Here is a 26348-nt window from a genome sequence, read left to right on the forward strand (position 1 = left end):
GTGTCGCCTCTGATTTCGATAAATAAGGCACCTTAGCAGTAACATGGATCAAAAACCACTGAAATCGTAGACTCAAGAATGACTGAATAGGAGATATCTACTGTGTTGAAGAGAGAAGGCGCTCCTCGCGCTTGGCGTGTCGCGCGACAGGGATGTGGTGAGGGTTTGCGGTGGCCGTCCACGTAACAGGAGACAACAGCTAGGGCAACGTGGGCCGCATCGGCGCATTTAATCGCGAGCAGGTCGCAGGCATCCAGTGCGTGAGACATCCTGCTTCCGGGGTTGTGGAAGTGACAGCGGTCACCATCGACTGTCACGAGTAGTAACAGCAGCTAGACGGCCCGCCCTGCATCAAACACCCACCAGTTCCGTGGCGGTCGTCAACAGCCGTTGTGGCGGTCATATCATCCAGAGCCGTGAGGCTCAGAAGTCACCGTCACCTGGTTCAAATGGCTCTGAGCACTATGGGACTTAACTGCTGAGGTCATCAGTCCCCTGGAACTTTGAACTACTTAAACCTAACTAACCTAAGGACAACACACACATCCATGCCCGAGGCAGGATTCGAACCTGCGACCGCAGCGGTCGCGCGGCTCCAGACTGTAGCGCCTAGAACCGCTCGGCCACTTCACCCGTCACCTGGAATTAAGAGTATGGGAACTCATTGGTTCGTCGAAAAGAAAATAAGGCAGTGCACATCACTTCTCAACAGTGCGCCATTTGGCGGACGGTGGAGGTATTCCCGTGAGTGTGATGCTCATATGGGATTGATTAAATGGTACCTTTGAGAGAGGATCTCACCTGCGAACGATACAGCAAGCTATTGGTCGTTGCTCATGTTTATTCGCGTAGAACGGGTACCTTCGCCAAGACAATACATGATCTCCCGAATTGTGTCAGAGCGGTTGGAGGAACGCTCCAGAGATTGAGGGTACTAGTGTCGCCTCTCATGCCATCTCACTTCATTCCAATGTTGCGTATCTGCGACGTCATCAACCGATACAGCCGGCCGAAGTGGCCGTGCGGTTCTAGGCGCTGCAGTCTGGAACCGCGAGACCGCTACGGCCGCAGGTTCGAATCCTGCCTCGGGCTTGGATGTGTGTGATGTCCTTAGGTTAGTTAGGTTTAAGTAGTTCTAAGTTCTAGGGGACTAATGACCTCAGAAGTTGAGTCCCACAGTGCTCAGAGCCATTTGAATCAACCGATACGTATGCGCTTTGGACACAGTTCTCATCTGTTTCCTAAAGTTGTAGGCGGCATTGCAGCAGTCGTTGACTAGGATGGCGTCTCGTGGAGTGTGTGACACGATGCTTCATCGCTGTCAGTGCTAGGATCGGAAGAGATCGGTATAGCCCGTACAGAAGTGTAGCAGAAATGCACTGGGAATTTAAGTGGAAATCCGTGGAAGAAATGTGACATAGTTCTCACGAAACCCTTATTGGTAAATTTAGAGAATCTGTATTCGAAGTAGGCTGTGCAAATATCTGTGCGTTGGGATCATTAGAGTAAGATATAAGATATTAGGGCACCTACAGAGATATATAGTCGGTCATTTCCCCTCGTTCAATACCCGAATGGAATAGGAAAGGAAATCGATAAGATTGGTACGACGCGCTCTACATTAGCTTGCGGAGTATACATGTAGATGTCTTTCACTTTTTCACCTACTCGTGCCGCCACGTTACTAGTACTGGACTGTCTTGACATTGACTCTCAAGCACCTGCGTAATGGGACAATAACCGATCCTGCCTGCAACTCACGAAAGGGAAAACAGCGATCGATCTCCCTTATACCCAGTAAATAGGTGTAACGTTCTTTTACACAGATCAGCCAAACCATTATGACCACCTTATTAAACCGTGTTGGTTACACCTGGAACGCAATTCAACAGTGATTCTGCGTGCCCCGTGGCAAGTACTTGATAGGCTTCCAGAGGTTTGCAGCACCAGATGCCTACGGACAGATAATCTCGTAATTTATGGTCGGTTGCTTTGTGGGCGCGGAGCTGGCGCCAACCCAGTTGGGTTTCATTGGATTCAGATACACCGAATTTGATGACCAAGACGTCAACGTGACTTCACTACCGTGCTGCCCAAACCATTGCAACATGATTCTTGCCTTGTTATTCTGCTGGAAGATGACGTCGCTGTTGGTGAATACATCAAGCATAAGGGGTGACAGGCAGTCCCTAATAATGTTCACGTGGTCCACAGCTGACACGGTGCTTCCGGTTACTACTGCAGGTCCCTTGGAAGCCCAGGTGAATGATAGCGTATGAGGACACGTCCATCGACCTAGTTTAACAATAAACGGGATTCATCCGACCAGGCGACATGATTTAATTGATCCGCGGTGTAATCTCGATGATCCCGTACCCACTGTACTCATAACTGACGATGTTGTTGGATCAGTGTGGGAACTCATAAGGGTCTCCTACTGCGGAACACCATGTTCAACACTGAGCGGTGTGCCTGCGCCAGCACTGTACTGTGTCGCCATTTCTGCCACAGATCGCCGCCTATCCTGTTTTAGAGACCGGGCGGACCTCCGATCCCTATGCTGTGTGATGAGGTACGGACGCCCAACTTCTTGTCGCCTGCTGGTGGTTTCAACGTTCTTCGACCACTTTCCACAGATGCTGACGACAGTAGCACGCGAACAGCCGACCAGTTTCACCGTTTACGAGATGCTCGCTCACAGGCACTGGGGCACAACAAGCTGACTTTAATCAAAGTCGCTTAAATTGGCGGATTTCCACATTTGCGCCACTCATTGTCGCTAGAATGATTCCCATTCGTCTCTGCTCCACTCCTATGCTTCTCTTACCGCGTCACGTGCCCTCAGCGCCGTCAGGCAGCATGCATCCTCGCGGCGGGCAGTGGTCATAACGTGTTGGCTCATGAGTTTAGAGAAGTGTAAGTAAATCCAAATCGTGTTAAAGATCAAGTTTCGTTTGTATGGTTACTTTCCGCAGCAAGTGTATAATATTCGTTTTATAGCCACACGCTTCCCCTTGTCGCAATATATTTATTTATCTTACAGACTTAACGTAAAATCGGCACATAAATGTGCTGTAATTGTGCCTTCTGACCTATAGCCACACGAAAGGGAAAACAGATTTTGGCAAGACGAACGAATAAATCGTAAATCTGTAGGCGGTACCTTTAAAATAAAAGACGAAACGCACCCTAAACATAAATAAAAATCATATTTCAGTCAGAACTAGAATTTATTGAACTTACGAAACGAAAACGTTGAAGGTCGAGCAACTAGTGAATCTTGAAGCATCAACCTCGACAGATTATAAGGGCCGCTGTAAAAGGTGTAGCAATAAATAAATAAATAAAAATTCCTGTTTCACTAGATAGGTACGTCCCTATTGCTTATCGGAATTACTTATCGACTTGATTTCTCGTTTATGAAAAGGTTTTAAATATTTTGCAGTAAAAAATAACTCTGTATAAAATTCACTGCCATATTTTCGTCCGCTCGCTACTTACTTGATAAGTTTCATGCTTACTAAAGAAAACACAATCGACGAATGAAAGTCATTAAGATGGATATGTCTGATGATCCCCTTGTTAACAATTAACAAGGTAAACAAGTTCCAGAATGAGTTTTCACTCTGCATTGGAGTGTGCTCTGTTGTGCACTTCACGGGAGATTAAAACTGTGTCGGAGCGGGATTCGAACCCATGTCCGATCCAACTCTCAGTTTATATCTGCCAGGAAGTTTTAACATTAATTATTAGTGTAGAACATGCATCGTTGTGTTTTCATTCGTAAGTTCTATATAGAATCACATTAGCCAATTATTTTTGAATAAAAGCTAAACTTGGTATTTCACCCATCACGTTAAAGTATGAATAGTCACCAGATTTCTTTTGGTGCAATCTATAAAGTAAGGTGCCCTAGGCCTGTAGATGATAGAAGACACTAGACTGAATATTTTGAGGTAAGGAGCCATTGCAATGAAATGAATATTCCAGACCGTATGTGGCCTTGTGTGATCAATGTGTGTTCAAGCACGAATTTACAAACTGCTTACATTTCATAAAAAATCCTAAGGGACGTGGGTTTTCCTTATAAGGTGGGATCCCAATCAACTGAATTCGCCGCAACCACCACCACCCATATCACTATCCTCTGATGCGATGTTATATTGCTATCTGATTACCCCGTGTTGCATGATTATTTTATTCTTAAGGGTGTTCCGAGTTGGCTTACCTCAACAGTATGTTTTTTCCACAGAGTAGTCATATACTTAACAAATGTCGTTGAAGTAGCCATAGGCGTTCGAAATTTGTGTGTATATACCTACTTCCCCATACCAAACCTTTAAATATTGGTGATATAATGTTTTATCCTAAAGTAATTTTTCCCGAGATAGTGAGACATGTGGGTACAAACTTCGATAGGATTTACTCCAATATTCCAGAGATATGTGCTATGTGTTACCGTTTCCTACAGCCACCTCTAGCCTTAAAAGTTAAATTTCATCAGACAAGCATTCCAGAAAACTATGGACTCGACACTAATATCGGTTTTCGATTATTTTTACATGTCATCAAGTTTCACACCCTCACGTCATCCTTAAGGGTATAAGGGTTGTCTTCTTCCACAATAATTGCGTACTAGTCAATGTCAGATGTTAATCAGGGTTGATTGAAATTGATGTAGGTGTTGCAGAGTTGTACTGAACGGAGAGAGAGAGAGAGAGACAGAGAGAGAGAGAGAGAGAGAGAGAGAGAGACTTTATTAAGTGTATTTAGTGTCCATAATTGTCTCCGTGGCCCAAATGGTTCAAATGGCTCTGAGCACTATGAGACTTAACTTCTGAGGTCATCAGTCGCCTAGAACTTAGAACTAGTTAAACCTAACTAACCTAAGGACATCACACACATCCATGCCCGAGGCAGGATTCGAACCTGCGACCGTAGCGGTCGCTCGGATACAGACTGTAGCACCTAGAACCGCACGACCACTCTGGTCGGCCGTGGCCCAAATATTACGTCGTCATCGTCCTCTGCTGTGGACGAATTAGGGGCTCCAGGTATGCAGGAAAGGCAGTGTGAAGGGTAATGACAGATCGAAGCTTTTTAGCCGGATCATGAGGCGCTCATGAGTTTCACAGTCAGTAAGATCATTGCCCGTAAAAACAGGTCCTGGATTCGGGTTCAGGACCAGTACAGAGTCGTAATCTGTTCGGAAGTGTCTTTACAACATAAGTCTCTTCAAGTTACTTGCAGTGTTCGTACGTTTTTCCAGACAAATGGCAATCACATTACATATTTTAAGTATGTGGTCTCTACGAGGGAATTCTTAGATACGACACTCTACGTAGCCAGAATTCCCGTCCTTCTATTCCGGTCCCAGCACCATGAGGCTTGTGCTGCATCGTTTTCCTAAACAACTTAAGATTAACGGCAAGGCGACTCGTTAAATAAGCGCCGGCAGATTTCTTTTCTAGTCCGCTGGATTGTGAGAGCGACTGCTCTGCTTGTTTGTCCACGAGCAACAGAGGAATTCGGATAATATGAAAGGCACGAAATCATAGTGACGTTAGAATCAGTGTCGTTTATCCTCCGTTCCACCAGTGCATGGCAAGTTAACAACAGAAACGTACTTTTATATCTGTGGCTAGTATCATCCCGTATTACATATTGAAGTTGGCTATTTTTATATTTTAGTCGTCAGTCAACTAGTTTCCACTGCAAAAAGAATGTCGCTCATATATGGAAATGAACCAATTTTTCTTTTTGTGACAGTGAGCGAGAACCTCTCTAGAACTATCTTGCTTCATCCGAGGAAAGATGTTTGAAAAAAATGCAGACACGGGGGATGGGAGGGGGGGGCGATTTAATTACAATCTTGTCAATATCTGAATGCTGTCGGTTAATAAGATGTCAAAGACACACAGGTACCGCATGTGTAAAAGGAAGTTAGGGGTGTGTTAATCGTGGGGATTTGTACGAGAGAATCCGTCTGTAATTTGGATTGCACAGTTCTTCTGTGATTGTGAGATAGTGCAACAATTAGGGAATGAAAAGGCGATAATATATCCAACCAAAGGAGTTGAAAATTTACTATGAAGCGACTTCACACAGGTGTGAAACGCTAGGGTTGTATTCGGAAGAAATTGGAGACGAACCTCGGTTTCCTGACTGCGAACCATCAACGATTTCCTCTCATATCGCTGTAGACGTAGGGAATGGCAACAATTTCACATCCTACCCTCTTCCAAATAATTGTCATGAGTCAGAATTTCGTCTTTGCCAATTTTGCCAATACGGATGGCGGTAGTTTATTTGTTGTTTGTATACTCTTACGCGACGAGCAGAAATTACACGAAGACTGCATCAGTTTATTCCCGTTCATACTCGTTTCAAAGAGCGTCTGCACAGTTCCCGAAAATATTTTCCGCTCATTTGCAGTGCGGTAATCGGCGGTCTGTCTGTTCCGTGCTGGAACCGTCTAAGGCTCGCCTTTCCGTCAGTTAATGTCGGAAAGTTGTAAAAAAAAGGTTGATGTTACAGTCGTGTCAGAATAGATCAAAAGGAAACAACTGAAGAAAAGGAGAAAGTTAAGAAACTCTCTCGTAGCACTGTGTTTATAAAACAAGGACAGGGAAAGAAATCGACAGCAGCATATAGCCTGAAGATTTTGCGAATCAGCGAAATCTGGATGTCACTTCGAATATTCGAATGTCACTGCTCCAAGAAACTAGTTCAGTCTCTTAATCCATGCGCCACGTCGTTAGGAACGAGTAGTATCTGCAGTAGTGACGATATAGGAGTGAGGGAAGGAAGGAAGATTAGGGTCTAGTGTTCCGTCGACATCGACGTCATTAGAGACGAAGCAGAAGCTCGGATTGCTTCCACGCTGGGGAATGAAATCGGCCGTGTCCTTTCAAAGGAACTATCCAGGCATTTGCCTGGAGCGATTTAGGGAAATAATGGAAAACCTAAATCTCGGTGGCCAGATGCGTATTTGAACCGTCGTCCATTATGCTAATTACTGCGCCACCGCGCTCAGTAAGAGCGAGGGACTACCAATAGAATCTATTTAGTTTCCTAGAGAGAATTAAAGGAAAGGTAAAGCAGCAGGGTGTGACACCCGCAGTGCGACTTTGGGTGTAACACCCACAGTGCGTCTTTGAGGCGGAATATCGTTACATGTTTTCAACCCGACGACCATCTTTCACAGTCAATTGCAGGGCGCCCTACGATTCAACATGGAATCGTTACTATCGCGCGACTTGGTTTTGTCCACGTACGCAAAGTACTGCCAGAGGTAAAAACCATGTTCAATACTGGAAAAGTGGTAAAGAATAGCGAATTGCGAAAGTGTGAATAACATGTCAGGCGTTAGAGCATTGATGCAGTATAATTCGTGATATACGAGCGCCATAATTAAAAGGTAAATCTTTAAACTGACTTTTTTTTAAAAAAAAGAACACTATCATGAATATTATTACACACTGAAATTGTGCTATAGCTCTCAATCCTGGCGCGAATTCTGGTACGAATAATCTCTGTTTGGCTCATACTGATTTCAGACTAAAGCTTCATAATGAGCACGGTAACATTCTGTCCACATTGCCAACGCTGACGAAAGTAACACCGCGGTTTCAGCTTGAGGTTCTTGCTGCTCCGTTGCAGGTAACACGTTTCTCAACTGTACGTCTTTTGCCTGCCTCAAAGGAATGTTCCGAATCATCGAAACGCAGTTGTATCTTCCACTCTTGAGGTGGCTGTGTGGGCGCGTTCCGAAAGTCAGTTTTTTGGGAAAAAAAAGTTTTACGGCTGCGTTTGATCATCGTGCCAATTCTTAGCAATGTGAAGATGCCACTGCGCATTTATCTACTCTTTTCAGTTTCGCAGAACTTAAATGCGCTGTAGGTACGTTGAAAACAGAGCCGATACAGTCAATCAGAGTAACTTTCTTGCTCGTGGGCTACATTTGTACCACTTACTCCACCACCTTCCATGATTTCGTGCTAAAGTAACAGTTTTATTACTTCTTTCGTTTGTATTTAGTATTTCGGTTTTCTTTCCATTTTCTTATGAGCTCTCAGTGAATAGTAACGGAAATCGAAACTGTTACACCATGAAGCACCGATCTGTATCAGACAAAAACTGCTTGCTGTCATTAAGTCTTGTGACGTCTGTCACGATGGGAGATAAATGCAACACCATACTAAGAGCTGTTTTACTGTGGCTCTGAAAGCTCTTGTGATTGTGCTTTAATTTCATTGACTGTGGAGAGAGCTTCCGGCCACAGTGATTTATGTTGATCAATGGCAGGTCGATACAAACATCTTGATGTTTCAAAATGTACCTGCAGTACTGAATTAACCCTGTTTGTTTTCACTTCTTAATAACACCTGATTTCCTTTTGGCACGATCTAAATTTACCCAGAGCATTAGATATAGCAAAATTAATACGTCCTTTAAGACTGGTATAAAGTTACCCTAAGTGACCATGTAACTTTGTACCAGTATTAAAATAGAGATTTTTACCCTAATAGGGCATAGCGTATGTTTTCGCTTCCCCAAGTACTCAGTAACTTTAGATGTAAAATGTTAAAATTTCTGCTGTGATGTGCAACCTATTTCGTGTCCGGTATTGTCAAAAAATGGTAAAAAGTGGCACGAAGCTATCCCGACTGACTGTATGTGAGCGCTTTCGTTTGTTCCTGTTAGCTAAGTTGAAACGGCAGTGCTCCGCATGGAACATTCCTGGGTTCGATACCCCGTGTAGATACCAGTGATTACGGTCGTTGACAGGCGACGGCGAACGAACCACCTCTGTTAGTGGAATAGAACGACAGTACGAAGCTCCCTCACCGCTCCTAGCGCTGGGAGGCGAACGCGGGATTCTGGTCACTGTAGTCGCCTTACTATCCGACCGTCGTGGTGACACGTGCTACGGCACTTACCTGTCCGTGACGGTATTGTCTTCGCACCGGCTGTGTCGAGGACAAGACATTTTTAGCTGTCTGCGGAGCCGCAGTGGCCGGCGTGTGTCCGTTAGGCTTGTTGCGCTGTCAGCCGCGGTCCAGAAAACTGTAGCTACGGCGAGGAGGCGGCGTCGGCGGCGGCGTCGGCCAGTTCTTGGCGTCGGCCCTGGAGGGGCCGCTGACATTATGCAACGGGCGGCGCGGAAGACGCGCTGCAGCGCCGGTACTGTTACACAGGCCGCGACGGCGGCTGGCGCGACGCCCGGCAGACGCAAATAGAGCGCGGGGGCGACCGCTCCAGCCGCGGGCCCGACTCACGCCCCACACCCGTCCGCCGCGAGTTTTAACTTTTTGTAAAAACAATGAAAGGAAAACATTTATCCAGAACAAATCGTTCTATTATTCCTCAAAATATACTAACGAGAATGGAAAGTGTTACACCATGACCACCAGTCCAGTATGTATCACACAAACTGGAGAGACACCAACAGCTTGCTCTCATTAAAAGTCTATAACTTCCATCATGATAGTTGATAAACGCAATACCTCATTACAGCCGGCCGGGGTGGCCGAGTGGTTCTAGGCGCTACATTATGGAACTGCGCGGCCGCTACGGTTGCAGGTTCGAATCCTGCCTCGGGCATGGATGTGTGTGATGTCCGTAGGTTAGTTGGGTTTAACTAGTTCTAAGTTCTAGGGGACTGATGACCTCAGAAGTTAAGTCCCATAGTGCTCAGAGTCATTTGAACCATTTGAACCTCATTACAGTGAGGTGACGAAAGACATGGGATACCTCCTAATATGATTCGGACCTCCTAGGCAGAGTAGTGCGGCAACGCAACGTGGCATAGACTCGAAAAGTTGTTGGAAGTCCCTTGCAGCAATATTGAGTCGATCTTCCTCTATAGCCGTCCACAATTGTGAAAGTGTTTCCGGTGCAGGATTTTGTACACGAAGGGACCTCTCGATTATGTCCCACAAACGTTCTATGGGACTCGTGTCGGGAAATCTGGCCGGCCATATCATTTGCTCGAATTGTCCAAAATGTTCTTATTATTCGGGAACATGAAGTCTGTGAATGGCTGCAAATGGTGTCCAAGTAGCCGAACATAAACACTACCAATCAATGATCGGTTCAGTTGGACCAGAAGACCCAGTCCATTCAATGTAAACACAGCTCACAGCATTAAGGTTCAAAAAATGGCTCTGAGCATTATGGGACTTCCCCTAGAGCGTACAACTACTTAAACCTAACTAACCTAAGGACATCACACACATCCATGCCCGAGGCAGGATTCGAACCTGCGACCGTATCGGTCGCGCGGTTCCAGACTGAATCGCCTAGAACCGCTCGGTCACAACGGCTGGCTCACAGCATTAAGGAGCCACCATTAGCTTGCACAATGGCTTGTTGACATCTTGGGTCCATGGCTTCGTCAGTTATGTGCCATTCTCGAACTCTTCCATTGGTTCTTACCAACTGAATTCGGGACTCCTCTGACCAGGCTACAGTTTGCAACTCGAGAGATGTTTTCGCCTACGGTATCCTGAGAAATCAGCGGTGTCGGAACATAGTTTAGAAAACGGACACCGTATTGCATTTGCCGAGACATCTGTTACTATACGGACAGTGTTATAAAAGATGCGATCGAGTTAAAAATTTCTGGCAACACCCTCAATAAAGACGGCGGCCTGCAGCTAAGCACAGCTTGGAACCCGGCCATCGGAAGGTTGAAGCGGGCGCGGCAAGTGCGCAGTGAAAACATTACCATATATGGCGGTGGAGCGGGCACCAGTGACGTCAGTGAAGACAGAGAGGCTATATAAGGACAGCAGCAGTAATCATTCGACAGTCACCACTTGACAATGGCCGATAGCTTGTGGATTTTAAAGCACTGGACACGCCTAGAAGCCCTAGAAAATTTTATCAGTTTTCCAGTCGTTTGCAGTCCAACCGATACGGGCAGCAGCCCGGAAGAGGCACTGCAAGACGATGCTGTGCTGTTAGCACAGGCACTTGCGACGCTCGTCCGCTGCTGTAGATCATTAACGCCACATTTCGCCGCGTTGTCCTAACGGATACATTCGACATCCGTTCCACATTGATTTCGGCAGTTATTTCACGCAGTGTTGCTTGTCTGTTAGCACCGACAACTCTACACAAATGCCACTGCTATCGGTCTTTAAGTGAAGACTGTCAGCCGCTGCGTTGTTCGTGGCGAGAGGTGATACTCGAAATGTGGTTTTCTGGGCATATTCTTGACATTGTGGATCTTGGAATATTTTATTCCCTTACGATTTCCGAAATGGAATGTTCCATGCGTCTAATTCCAACCATCATTCTGCGTTCAGAGTCTATTAACTCCCATCGTGAGGCCATAATCACGTCAGAAACCATTTCACTTGAAGTACTTGATTAAAAATGCCAGCTCCACTAATGCTCTGCCCTTCTATACCTTTTTTATGAAATACTACCGCCATCTGTGTATGTGCATATCGCTGTCCCATGAAGTTTGTCACCTCAGTTCACCATAACGGAAATAGAAAGCGTTAACCCATGAAGCACCAATATGTTGCAGACAAAAAGTGCTTTCTCTCATTAAAACTCTTGTAACTTCTATCATGATGGGAGATAAATGCAACACCATACTAACAGCTGTCGTACTGGTGGCTCTGAGACCGACTGTACTGAAAGTGAAAGCCAGGACGGTTCCTTTGAAAGGGCACAACCAGTTTCCTTCCCATTCCGCAGAATCAGCCCGAGCTTGTGCTCTGTCCCTAATGACCTCGATGTCGACGGAACATTAAACCCTAATCTTTCTTCCTACCTTCAGGGTCAGAGTTCCATAAGCTGATAAAAACAGAATTATGTTTCAGTGCAATGCAGATATTTCAGGAAACAAGTTCGAAAAATAAGGTATTTAAATGAGGGTGTTCATATTATTAATAAAGTTATGCTTTGGGTTGTTATATGGTATCAGTGATTTTCAAATTACGGTTCACCACTCGTATTTAGATTTTATGCAGTTTCCACGAATTATTTCACACAAATTATGGATGATTGCTGTGACCACTCCTTCCCCATCTTTCTCCAACTGAACTAGTTCTCTATTTCTAATGACAACAGCACTGAAAAGGCCCTGAAGTAAAGTCACATGGCATTGTTGGCTGGGAGATCACGAAGAGTAGGTTCAGGCACCTAATTGGAAAGGTTTTTCTATGTTTCATGCTCAATGGCACCTTTCCATTCCAGAGTTAAGAGTTGTGTGTTTTAAGTGTATCTGGTAAGTGTAGGTGATTGTAATGAGTAGATGTAGAGTGTTCTCATGTTTGTGCTAGATGATGATAATGAAGATGGTCATGATGATGCTGATGATAACAAGTACAAGAACGAAGATGATGGACAAATCACTGTGGACAGTGTCAGGTGCCCTCATTTCATGAGAGGATGCTAAGAGTTTAGAAATTTAATCGAGGGCATTGGTGCAAAGACCAATGATCAGGGACTTTACGCCACACCCCTCCTTCCCTTTGCCATAAGGCTAAGGGAAAGCAGCCAAAAGTACATGGCATACCCAGACAGTTACCCATCCAAGTACTGTCCACACCTGACATTGCTTAGCTTATGTGCTCTGGTGAGTACTCAGTGAGACAAGGTCAGTGTCATGAAATGACACTAAACTCTAACCATCCTTACTATTTCTGTAGGAAGTGTACATTAAAAAGAAAAGAGCAGAAGATGCAGATAAAAATTTATTATCAGCTCCACAACCATTTTTTTTTCAAAGTCAGTATTACTTTCCAGGCTCTTTTTGTACCATGTAAGAAACGTTTTTGACTCCCTGCTTGAGACACATCACCTTTCATTTCAATCACTCTGAAACTGAAGTTCCCAGCACTTTACTACTGTTCAGACTGTAAGAAACCAAGTGTGAGATGTAACATCTTCAAAAGCTGTAACAGAATTAATAGCAGTGCAGCTTGTAGACGATGTTACTCCAGTCATAGAAACCATGGTGAAATAATGTGTATGTGCACAGCCATATGTCTGTTTTTCATCTAGCTTAATTTTTATGGCTCATGTGCAGTGTTTATGTTGTCACAAGAAATATCAATTCAATTCAGTCTCTTTATTCACCCATTTACAACTTACATTTCATGGATGTAGTCAATTCATAGCCAGTGGTTTACCCTCCACTAAAGTTAACAAGAGCAGTTTTTTTTGCTTAAAGCATAATGTCACCTCTGTAGTGCTCACTATTTGAGTCTGTCGCATCATTCTTATCATGTAAGATGTCTAACAGACTTCACACTATACAGTAAGACAACTAAAAAGAAATTTGCACTTCATCTGAAACTGACATTTTTCAGAACTGTCCTAATGAGTCATGGTATTTTATGCTTTTCTCACTACGTGATTAATGTCTCCCCCCCCCTCCCCCCCTTGTATTGCTTTGAATGGTTATTCCAAAATAAATGATGGACTTTTGAAATGGCATCGTTGTGGTACATTTAGGTGGTGCTGCCTGTCAACGGTTTTACAATACAAATTGTGCAAGCTGTTGAGTTCATTATATGTTTCTAGGGCCCTGACTTGAGGCACATTGATGCATGGAACTCTGCGACTCTGGAAGTCTTCCATCAAGTGGCATAACTGTGCCATATTCCATTTAGATTTATTTTGTTTCTTAAATACTGGAGTACATGAAAACCATTTTTGTTTGTTGATCAACAAGCTGCACAAATGGCATCAGAGCATGTAGAGTATGAAGTGCATTGGCAGAGCATCTTGGTCATAGTCACAGGCCTACTGTTGTGTTCCAGTCAGTGCTATGGACAGGCAGTCCTGCAGCACTTTACATGTATCTGTTTAAAACAGTGAGTACTTATTCTAAATTGCATGGTCCATTCCACCTGCAATTGGTAGACACCTTAGAAGTTTAACCATTACTGCTGGTACTTATAAAGCTATGTGATGAGAGTTTTCTGTTGATACTTGCAGCCATAAGTGTTTTAACTTTTGAAATTAGTTTTTTTTTCATTGTTACTGTCACAGCAGATTATAGCTACAAAATTAAGAGAATTTATACATCTATATTGGTTTAGTGACTCAGTGGTAAAGTGCCAGAACAGAAATCCAAAAGTTTGGATTTGATCTGTGGTCAATTTTAGGATTTTTATCTGCCGCTTTTCACTTCTTTCACCTCTACCAACATTTGTTGATATGAAAAAAGCCGAGTTGCACCATGTTTTGGAGTCCACAAGCAAATGTTAGGTTCCTATGTAACAGGCTGGGTATATCAGCTCAGAGGTCAGAGGAAGGTAAAGAGATACCACCTCCCAACAGGACTGTGCCTAGTAAAACACTGTGGCATTCAAAACAATCTTGGATTAATGACTGTTTTATTTTATTCATACACCAGTCTCCATAGTGTCTTTCAAGGCAGGAAACACAGATAATTTATCTAAGAGAGTGGCTGAAGTTTCAGAAATTACCTGTCAAATAAATGTGGTACTTAAGAGTATATGTTCAGTCAGAGTGCGCACCAGAACATTTACTCGTTATTGTTATTTTTTGAGTTTGTTTTTAATGTATGGTTATTGAATTGACATAGAAATGTCCACATGATGGAATAAAGACAGGAAAATGTGATGAAGGAAAAGTTACTCATTTCATTTTTGTCTGTAGTAGTTATCATTGTGACAAATAATTATGAAATCATTGCTTACAAGCATATGCATTTTTGTGCATGTGATTCATCTTATGAGTTGAAGATTAGGTTGAAAATATGATTACTAGATTTTGAAAGCAAGTGGATAAGATTTGGATCAGTGTAATCTCAGCAGACTATACAATTTTATGCAAATAGTTATCATATTTTTTTCTTCTTTACAGCCCACATATCAGAATCAGCGACTGATTAATGATTCTGTAATGACTAGTAAGACAGCCTATCAACAAAGCACTCCTGCAAAAATGCCATCATTGAATAACAATCTTTCTGAACTGGACACACTGCTTCAAGATTTGAGCAATGCTCATTATTCAAGCTACACTGAAAGAAGAGGTAAGCAACATTTGTGTACCACTCTCCTATTGTTCTACATATGGTGGAATATTTGTGCCTTGTTAAGGTATGATAACATACTGAATATAACTGAACTTCTTTAAAATTTGTGCTTTCTAGATATGAGCACAGTAAATGGTTCAACAACACCAACTGGACGACCTTCAAGCTCACAAGAAACTAGAGTCAGACCATCAGTTGATAGCCTTCTTGATGAACTAAATACTGTAGTCCCAAATGGGTATGTCAAAACAGAAAATGTTGTATACTTGTATACACAATTGCATTAATATGAAGAGTGAGAATAGAAGAATGGTTGGAATACAATTAAGTTAGCAAAATAGCTGTAATTAATTATGCTATATCTTATTTGAACATTTTACAAAGATTGCTATTATTTTTCATTTTGAGAGTGTCCCATAATCTAACTGTATTAAGTTTAATCTGCTCTATTGCACAGAAAAAGTAATGAGAATATTAAATATTGTAGAAAAAAGGATAATTTTCACTTGTGTTTCTTTTTAGTGATGTAAATGACACACATCACCAGACAAATTCTATGATAGTTCGGGAAGTCAGGACAGATATTGACTATCCAAAGACATCTAGTGCTGGTGCATCTGCTGCCACAAAAGAATTAGACATACTGATGGCATCATTGGCAGATTTCAAGGTGAACTATTAAACTTATATTTCCATTTTTACATTTCTCATAATTGGTAGAAATTATGTCAATTATTGTCATTGTGAATTAATTATCTCAACATAGTCAGACACACACTGTAAAAGCATAAATCTTCACATTACATTAATTAAATCAATAATGCTTCTTTATGTTGTGCATTGAGGCTGAGTTGTCTAATCAGTGTTTCTTAAGTTGTGAAATTCAATCATCTCAAATTTTACAACAACTTTAGTTACTGTAAAGTACTGATTAATGTACTGTGTTTATTAATTTTGCAGCTATCAGAGACCTGTGTGACCTCCTTTACACATATGCACAGTTTCTTGTGGGTGTGAGCGTATCCATTCTTGGCTCATGTTGTTGCTGAAAGCTAGAAATAGTTTGAAGCATGGGTGGGGCTGGGAGGGTAGGGAGGGGGTGCCATATGGTGAGGGGAAGAGGGAGAGGAGGAGAAGTGAGGCACGAGCTCAAGCCCTCAGCTCTGCTCCAGTGTTCAGTCCACTCCCAACGAGCAACCTTCTCAGGTCTCTCTCTTGTGGCATCTTCCTAGCATGTAGCTTTCAGATATTACAGAAAGTTTTAGCTGCTTTTCACAGATGAAATTCATTTAACTCCAGTCTTTGCTGTTTCCCAGGAATTTTGCAGTGCCTTGCAAATGAACTGTTGTTATATTTTTATTATTTTATATAAATGAAATCTGTTCAAATTAGTTAGAATGTTCAGTTCAGCCTAATTATGAGTGTGGCTGTCTTTCTCTGTAATATGTGTAATGCTAGTAGCTTAACTATAAATTACTTTATCAGATAGGTAATTCATTTCATTAAATATCTTCCACAGATCAATGCCAGCACACATCAACATCAGACAGTAACTGATTCACCATACGCCAAACCAAACAAAGCTACAAAAAGTTCTCCAGGACCCCAAGCTTCTCCCCAGATTCATACCCAGCAGCTGACATCGTCTTCTGCCACAACTGTTAGTAGCTCCAAACAGAATCAACTTGATTCTATGCTTGGAAACCTTCAGGCAGACATGAGCCGTCAGGGGGTCAACACGACTCAAAAGGGATGTTGCAGTGCTTGTGATAAACCTATTGTTGGACAGGTATGTCCCTAAATTTTTGCTCTATGGACTACTATTTTGCGATTAAAGAAAATCCTGTTTATGTTGTCATGTTATGCTACATGCTATATTTTTCAGGTTATCACTGCTCTTGGTAAGACATGGCATCCAGAGCACTTTACCTGTACACACTGTAACCAAGAACTTGGAACACGGAACTTTTTTGAAAGAGACGGTCATCCTTACTGTGAACCTGACTATCACAATCTCTTTTCACCTCGTTGTGCTTACTGTAACGGCCCAATTCTTGATGTAAGTATTACTCAATCAGTCTTATTCTAGTTAGTTGAGAGTAAAGGGTGCAATATTCAGAAAAAGAAGAATTTGATATATATGTAATCTTTCTTCCAGAAATGTGTAACTGCATTGGAGAAAACATGGCACACTGAACATTTCTTTTGTGCTCAGTGTGGGAAACAGTTTGGTGAGGAGGGATTTCATGAACGTGATGGAAAGCCTTACTGTCGTGATGACTACTTTGATATGTTTGCACCAAAGTGCGGTGGCTGCAATCGCCCAATCATGGAAAATTATATCTCAGCTTTGAACAGTCAGTGGCATTCTGACTGTTTTGTTTGCCGGGTAAGATACTGTCCTGTATAAAAAAATTTCATTCTTTAATTCTTTGTCAGTAGCTCTATTGTTCCTGTAATCCATAAATAAAAATGACATTTATTTAACAACTTTGTTTAGCTTGAAAATACTCATAATTATTATTTATGCTTTTCACAGCTTTTCATTTTCTCATTTTCTTTAGCGCACTTGAATGGCAAGGAAAACTTGCAGTGCATGCACATTAAATGTAAATTTTGTATCTTCTTTGTTCATATGTCTTTCTATTGATGCTTAGGATTGCAAGAAGCCAGTTACTGGTAAATCTTTCTATGCAATGGAAGGAAAACCTGTCTGTCCCAAATGTGTTGGAGTTGAAGATGATGGAAATGAGGAAGATGACGAAGAAGACTAAATGTCATACCCATATGAAGTGCCATTCTTGCCCCCCATCTTATTTGAAACCAATAAAAAGTTAAATAAAGTGAAATATCCCATTTCCTTTCTACATTTTGTGTACTATAAAAGAAGATATATTGACACACAACAATTCCCGCTACTCCACAGACAAATCATTTGATTACTACTCTGTCATCTCACTTTCCATATAGAATGCAGCATTTTTTTTTTTCTTTTAGTGAAAGGCACCTAGTATCCCTATTATCTCTTATCCTGAGTTTTATGTTGTAGTTACTTACACAGATATCATGTATTTGTATGAAATAAAATGAAATAAAACAAAAGAAAAGAAAAAATAAATAGAATTGAAAAAGAAAATAAACACAAAATAAAAACCAAAAATAAACAAAACAAATTCAAGAAAGTCTTATGGCTAGCATGTGCGTGTACAAGTTATTTGTTACACGGCCATGTGCCACGTGCATGTTACCTAATTTCATGTGTGTTATCATTCCTTTTATTGATTTATTACTTAATTAGCAGCTCATGTAATGGCATGTGCTATGCATGTTACTGTTTACAAGGAAAAAAATCTATTCAGTACATACCGTAGCTCTGACCAACAAGCAAACAAAAACTTATCTTCAGATGCATGCAGTGGTTTTTATCTTTTTTGGGGGTACTATAATAGGTCACAAAAGACAAACATTCCTCTTTGTGTATATGGTAGCATTAGTTGCGAACATGCCCTTGTAAGAACTGATTAAGCAAACATCAATGTCTTATTCAGCAACTTGTATACAAAACATGATATTTATATTCATCCTGTGAGCTCCAGTTGCTTTATGGCAAACTATTATGAAACTATTAGACTGTATAAGAAGAAGGATTCAGTTAATGATAATTCTATATTTAGCAACAAAGTTGAAAGAAATGCTAAAGTTATCATTATTTCACAAGTAGTCAGTTTTTAATCTTCATTGAACAGAAAATTTTAAAACTTTGATTACATTTCTTTGGTTGCCAAGATAGAAATTTTGTTGTTTGGTGTTGTAAATTCAGCATGTTCAAGAAAGAACACCCAGACTTGAAAAATAAATAAAATGAGGAATACTGCATCCAAAACAACAGTTACTGAGTTTTTCTCTCCTATCTCCTCTCTTTACTATTTGTGAAATGTTTAATTGAAGCATTTTGTCTCTTTGAATATCACTTGAGTAAACCACATGATTCTTTTGCTGACCAGCTGAAGTCTACATAAAAATATGATAATGTATCTTCTGCCAGTCTTGAATGTAATTCATCAGAGTTTTCACTAAAAGTTGAGAATGAATTGTTGTATATGTGCAAGCATTGCGACAACTTGCATTCTCTGTAATGAATCTGCAGCTCTACTATTTCAGTTTACTGAAAGATGAACTGTGAAATTATTGTAATGGTTTAAGAATTTTCTGAAACAGTGTGCTGTCTATTGCTGCATGAGAGAGCCCATGTTTAAATATTATGAACAGATTTATAAATAGTAAAGATGAATATCTTCTGGATATTTTATGCCTCTAAACTTCTTTATAATGTCAGAGAAAAAGGAGGGAGAAAAATTAGAGGAGCAATACTCCACACTTCCATAACAGTTTCATATGTCAACATTTTTGCTAACCTAATATAAAATATTAATTGTGAGACAGTCTGTTAGTAAATTTAGTACATTTGGAAACAAGTTTTTACACACTTAAATGGTAATTCTGATCCTCATAACTGATGGTGTGCTAAAGTTATAATACAGGTAACCATGGAAGAGTTCTGTAAATTTTTCATGTGATTTCCTGTCAGAAAGATCACAATTCATAGTAATTGACAGAAAGTTATGGAGTAAAACAGAAGTGATATCTAGTGTTTCCTAAGGAAATGTTTTATGCCCTCTGCTGTTCCTGATGTACGTAACTGACATAGGAAACAATCTGAGCATCCCTCTTAGAGTGTTCGTGGATGATGTAGTAAAGTCATCAGAAGACCAAAACCAATCACAAAATGATTGATACAAGATATCTGTATGGTGTAAAAAGTGGCAATTTGCCTCAATAATGAAATCTGTGAGGTCATCCACAAGAATACTAAAAGGAATATATTAAATTTTGGTTTCATGATAAATCATACAAATCCAAAGGCTGCCAATTCAACTAAATACCTAGGAATTACAATTATGAACTACTTAATTAGAGCAATCACATAGGTAGTGTTGAGGGAAGATAAACCAAAGACACTGTTCTATTTATGGAACACGTAGAAGGCACAACAGGCCTATTAAAGACACTGCCTACACCATGCTTATCCATCCTCTGCTAGAGAGTTGCCATGCAGTGTGGGGTCCATACCAGACTGGATTGACAGAGGGCATCAAAGAAGTGCAGAGAAGGGCAGCTCATTGTGTATTATTGCGAAATAGGAGAGAGAGTGTCAAGGATACGAAATCTGAGTCGGCAATCATTAGAGTAAAGGCCTTTCTCATTCTGAGATCTTTTCATGAAATTTCAATCACCAACATTCTTCTCTGAATGTGAAAATATTTTGTTGACACCCACTTACATAAGGAGAAATGATTATTGTAATCAAATAAGAGAAATTGGAGCTCACATGGAGAGATTTTAGTGTTTGTTTTTCCCATGCACTGTCAGAGAATGGAGCGGTAGAGAAACAGTGTCAAAGTGGTCCAGAAAACCCTCCGCTGGGTTCTTAAGTGTGAATTGCAGATAGTCACGTAGATGTAGAGGTAGATGCAAATGTTTGAGACAAGACGTTAGCCCACCATGCAGACTTACATTTTGGCAATTAATTGTTGCAGTGTTTTTGTCTGATAAATGCACTGAATTCTAGACTATTATTAGTATGTCTTGTGGGTTTTGTGAATGGTGGTGTAATTGTAGTGTAATTTATACTGATGCTGCAGTGTGGTATAATGAAATTTTTATGCTAATCTGTATTCGATATTTCACAGTAGTGTGCGCTGTGGATATCAAGTAACAGTGTTATGTGGAAATTCTAGTGGGTTACATATTCTGTAACCTCAAACTTTGTTTGTTGTCTCTTACTGTGTTGAGGAATGTTTGGACATAGCTATATGCTAATATAAACAGATGTTAGAAGTTCATCAAGTATTTAAAGACAATAATATGAGGTCCAGATGAAGTTGGTTGTTTGGAGGCAGCACAGTACGAATATGATGTGTCAGTGAGTGAGGTTTGTGTCACTTGAAGGACACATTGTAGTGATTCAGTGGTTGCTACACATAAGAAATGAGATGGACTAGTTATGGCCCCCTCCTGTTCATTCAGGAAAAGTGGAAGTTCGAAACCATGTCCGGTCACCCAAATTTAGGTTTGTTCTTGTCGTTTTATTCATCTGTGGCTCACTTTTACAAGAATATTGAACATGTCATGGTATTGCTACCATATAATCATACAATAAAGGATCCTTCTTTCTATGTATTCGCAATACATTACATTTGTCTATGTTAAGGGTCAGTTGCCACTCCATGCACCAAGTGCCTATCCGCTGCAGATCTTCCTGCATTTCACTGCAATTTTCTAATGCTGCAACTTCTCTGTATACCACAGCATCATCCGCGAAAAGCTGCATGGAATTTCTGACACTATCTACTAGGTAATTTACATATATTGTGAAAAGCAATGATCCCATAACACTCCCCTGTGGCACGCCAGAGGTTACTTGAACGTCTGTAGATGTCTCTCCATTGAGAACAACATGCTGTGTTCTGTTTGCTAAAAACTCGTCAATCCAGCCACACAGCTGGTCTAATTTGATGAGGATGAGACATGTAATTGACCATGGCCTTATAGTAGGAACCATCCCTCCTCTTTTCTTGCAGTTATTTAGGGAAACCACAGAAGACCTAAATCAGGGTGACTGGATGAAGAATGGAACTCCTATCTTCCTGAATATAAAGCCAGTCGGTTTAAAACAATGCTGACTTGTCCAGTTTGTCCCTAGTGTATAATACTGTTTTCCAAAGAAGTTGTTTAATATTGTAAAAGTCTAATGGTTCACTATTCATTCATTTCTCACAGTGTCATGGCACACTATACACACAGTATCAGTTGACAGGACATGAAACCATAATCTTTCTTTCTCTGCATTCTATTTGGAAAATTAAAGAATACAAACACTATTAAATAATAGAGCATGTGTGCACATGATAAAGTGTGTAAGTTGACATTTGTATTGTCAATGCTTTTTAAAAGACCTGTTCAGGACCCTTCTAGATGACTGGCGTAAGGGACATAGTTGGTTTTCAACAGTTGTGGCATGTATCTGTCAATAATGATGGCTGGTAATATTCTGTTTGGTGTTCTGCAGTCAGTGTTGCTCTTTCTTTCTCCCTGTATAACAACAAGATGACTATCTGGGAAGTGTTTTGGCTCAATCAATACATTTTATTTTGCCTGTATGGGTAATTTTTTTTGGGCATATGTTTTTTCGTGCTTCTACATTACTGATACACTTATATGCAACTGCAGTCTTTCTCGGCATATTCCACTGATGAATTCTTCATGGGTTATCAGTCGAGTTTTGGTGTCACCTTGTTGCAACGTTTAAATGAGTTTTGTACCCATTATCTTGTTGCAATGTTTCAATGAGTTTTGTACCCATCATTTCCTGGCCAGAAGATGATGGGTACGTTGCAACAAGACGACGCCAACATTCAGCTGATAAACCGAGAAGAATTCATGTGATACACTTATCACTCCTGTCAGCAGTGTCACAGCAAGTGAATAGTGAAAATGAGGTTTTGATTTTATTTTGCTGAATCTGACCTGAAGAATTTTTTTGGTATTTGAATGATAAGTGAATGTGTGAAAATTTTTGTCTCATAAATTATCTTCCTGTGTCATTAAAATTCTTTGTATCTGCAACTTCTTATAATGCATGTGCACTGCTTCTGTAAATTCTTTAAATGACACTGGCCTTGTCATAGTATTTATTGGGCACTTATTTTCTCTTGTCAGATAAATTTCTATAAGTGAACAGACCCTGGCATTATAGTTTATTGTAGTGTTATTATATCAGAACCAGTTTTCACAGGTCTCATTACACTGCTATTTTTTCTGGTATTATAAGGATTTCTTCCAAGTTTGTTTAAATATTTTTATGAAGTGTCTCATATTATACTTATGTGTACCATTGTTGTTTTGTTGTATATGTTTTATAAAATTTCTCATAATCTCTAAGTCCTTATTAACATCTTATTGTATTAAAGAAGTTAAAACAAAATGCTAATATTTCAAGACTTTAAATGTGAGTTTCAGTAATTTTCTGTATTTTTGTTCAACTTTTAATGTGTCGATGATTTTCATATGAAGAATGATCAGATTTAATTATTTTCATGTTTTTTATGCAGGACTGTCGACAGCCATTTCATGGTGGATCATTCTTTGATCATGAAGGTCTACCATACTGTGAGACTCACTATCATGCCAAGAGAGGTTCTCTCTGTGCTGGTTGCCACAAACCAATAACAGGTTAATATTTTGCATTATACAATTCGCAGTTATAAAGATACGCAAGGGCAAAAATATTATTACATTCCAAAATCATTGTAATGAATATATACTTATCACAGCTTCATAGTGTTACAGGACATAATTCATATCTTCTTCTATTCATTGCAGGTCGCTGCATAACAGCAATGTTCCGCAAGTTTCATCCAGAGCATTTTGTGTGTGCTTTCTGCTTGAAGCAACTAAATAAAGGCACATTTAAGGAACAAAATGACAAACCATACTGCCACAGCTGTTTTGATAAGTTGTTTGGCTGAGAAATTTAAAAAATAAATAACAGGAGAGAATAATTTTTATTTTTAAAATGTGTAACTGCAGAAAGCTTAACTTTGTATTTCTTTGTATGTATTATTGTGTAAATCTGTTTTCTTTTCCAGTTGTATTTCTTATGTGTATAGAGAGATAGACGTTTCTAAAATGTAATGTTGTTTTACTTGCCAATAACTACAAATATGTTTTTCAGTCTCACTGCACCATTTAGTAAGATTTTTAGCATTGCTTCTTCTCATTTTATGTTATATAAATATGTGGGACATAATTTTATTGTTTACTTCTTAAATTACAGCCATCTAATTTTGCAGACAGTTCAGTTACCTTTTTTCTGAAAACATAAAGGTTTTGTAATTCATTTTTATAATTTTTATGAAAGTTGTAAGATTATGGTAGACAGGAGTTAGTGAATTGTATTACTAGTCTAAGAAATTTTTGGAAAGAATATATTATCTCTCATCATTTATTTTATGTTTTACCACTTTTCCTGTTTCTGCAAAATGCTGATAGAGGTGTGCAAGTACTCAGACAATGCATGACTCATGAATGTACAGAGAATAGCAGCCAGTTGATGTGAAAATATATTTGTTGTTTATCATCTCCCTTTCTTCCTGTTACACAGGGATACTGTAATTGTTATCATGTTTCTTTTTCTCATATGTGAGTGAAAATACAATAAAGTTTATATACATTAAAAATATAGAACTGTTTGATTTTAAGTGTAATAGATATTTCTGCAAGTATATTTTTGTATAAGTCATTATGTATCTGTGTGTCCAGTCTGCCATGTTAATTTTTTCAAACTGCCTTTTTTTATATGATTTATCCTCTTTTATGACATCTTTGATTTAAAGTGCCATCAGATTATATTTTGTTACTATCACTTGAACACAATAAAAATGTAATATCTTATATGGTGTTTTAAATAGCTCCTTTTATGAGAAACCTCAAAATAATGCTAATTTCTATGTACTAAACTTTTAAGAGAAAGTATAGCAATAGTAATGTGTGAAAATTGGATGTGTAATTTTTAAAACCGAGTTTCAGCTTAAAGAAATTGACTGAACAAAAGGAAGAAAGAAATCTGTGCTGTTTCCCACTTCATGTTGTGTCGAGCTAAGAAATGAAAATTATCTTCAAATATGCAAGTGACTTCTGTGGAGTGATAGTAAGAATATATCTATTGTCAAATAAATAATAAGAGACAATAATGGACTCAATCAAACACACAAAATATAATTCAGAGGAAAATTTCCATTAAATAATTTTTAAAGGCTAACACAGTTTAAGTAGAGAAGGTTTTTACATTCTTCTATGAAGTTATGGAACAAGTAGTAATTTGTGCTAGTCTCCAAAGTCGTTAAGTTCTTCCCACATGCCTAAGTGCCTGAACTCCCTATTATAGTCTATAGTTTATTTTACATGGCAGCTTAGCTGCCATCATATTTCGTATAAAGACTTACTTTTCATATTCACCAGAAAAGATCGACCTCTTCTTTCTATGTCTGTGTATATGTGCTGTTTGTACCCCAGGCATTTAGTCCATATGGTGTTTAACTCTAATTGTATTAATTGACTAGCAAGGGAACAGAATTTATTTCTTATTAGAAACAATTTAAGAAAATAAAACTGACATACATAATATCTGACATTAGTAATTACAGCTGTAAAATAAAATCAATATGAGAAATATTTTACCAAGAAATAATGAACATTTTTAATAATCATTACCTATAAATATTGAGTGTAATTGACATGCTTGATGTTGATAGACCAAGGGATAGGGCAACTGACTGAATGTAGAAAGCAATACTGCATGCATACATTACATATAGAAGAAAGACCAAGAAAGTAGATGTCAACTGCAAAAGATTTATTTGGCTTTATTGTGAGAGAAGCAGGGCATTTGGTGCCAAAAGTATTCATCAGATTGTTCAAGTCATAGCTAAAGAGCTAGTGAAAAAGTTCAAGAAATCTCGCCGAGTGAGTTCCACACAAAGACTGAACTTTTCAAGAAAATGTCAATTTAATAATGTGTATGAACAATATTAGTATTAGTATTTGTATTTCTGTGTAGCTCCTGTAAATTGTGATTTAGTGCTTAATTTGCACATACAATATGGGACAAGTCAGGTTTGAAATAGTGAATACAGTTTATACAGTAGAACCCCTCTAATCCATCACCTTCGGGACCGGGACCATGGTTGGAACGTAAAAAAGATCAGATTATCCGAAAAATCTAATATTTATTGCAAAAAATATAAAAAGACATTTAGTACAAAAAATTAAACGATTTAAGAACTAAAAGATGTCTACAGTAATATAAAAAGATGTTTTTACACAGTGTTAAACAATATATTAATTAAAAAACATCTACACACACTATAGTATGTATTGGTTTTAAAAGGAAAAACGACAAACAAATTACAGTACTGTACTGTACTTAATAATGTATAAATGATATACACCGTAAACTAAAAAATGTTTATAGTACTGTATATACAAAAGAAATTTTTTACAAAGAAATAAACTTCTGTATGTATAAACTAAGAAATGATTATACTGTATGCATTATTTTTACAGTAAAAACGAAAACAAATTACTTGGAAAAAAAGTCAGTGATAAATTTTAAGTTATGACCTCGTTCAGATTTTTCCAAGATTGAGCTGATATACTTTCTGCGATACCGCCTTTTTAACCATTCAATAACACC

At 39.5% G+C, this 26348-nt stretch overlaps 1 protein-coding gene across 6 annotated transcripts in view; it reads left to right on the plus strand.

Moving 5' to 3' along the window:
• The window catches only part of LOC126251359 (leupaxin), a 507262-nt gene extending 482715 nt beyond the window's left edge, over positions 1-24547 (plus strand). For 5 of the 6 annotated variants that reach the window (XM_049951764.1, XM_049951756.1, XM_049951772.1 and 2 more), the window contains exons 3-10: positions 14860-15031; positions 15152-15272; positions 15557-15704; positions 16554-16823; positions 16920-17093; positions 17193-17423; positions 23206-23326; positions 23477-24547. In XM_049951764.1, coding sequence (XP_049807721.1) covers positions 14860-15031; positions 15152-15272; positions 15557-15704; positions 16554-16823; positions 16920-17093; positions 17193-17423; positions 23206-23326; positions 23477-23622 — 1383 coding nt within the window. In that variant the 3' untranslated portion in view covers positions 23623-24547. Of the gene's footprint in view, positions 1-14859; positions 15032-15151; positions 15273-15556; positions 15705-16553; positions 16824-16919; positions 17094-17192; positions 17424-17691; positions 17902-23205; positions 23327-23476 lie in introns of those variants that run through there. The other variant, XM_049951781.1, reaches the window with a different exon arrangement.
• The last annotated feature ends 1801 nt before the right edge of the window (positions 24548-26348 follow it).

Source organism: Schistocerca nitens, chromosome 1, assembly GCF_023898315.1.
Source record: "Schistocerca nitens isolate TAMUIC-IGC-003100 chromosome 1, iqSchNite1.1, whole genome shotgun sequence".
Taxonomy (NCBI): domain Eukaryota; kingdom Metazoa; phylum Arthropoda; class Insecta; order Orthoptera; family Acrididae; genus Schistocerca; species Schistocerca nitens.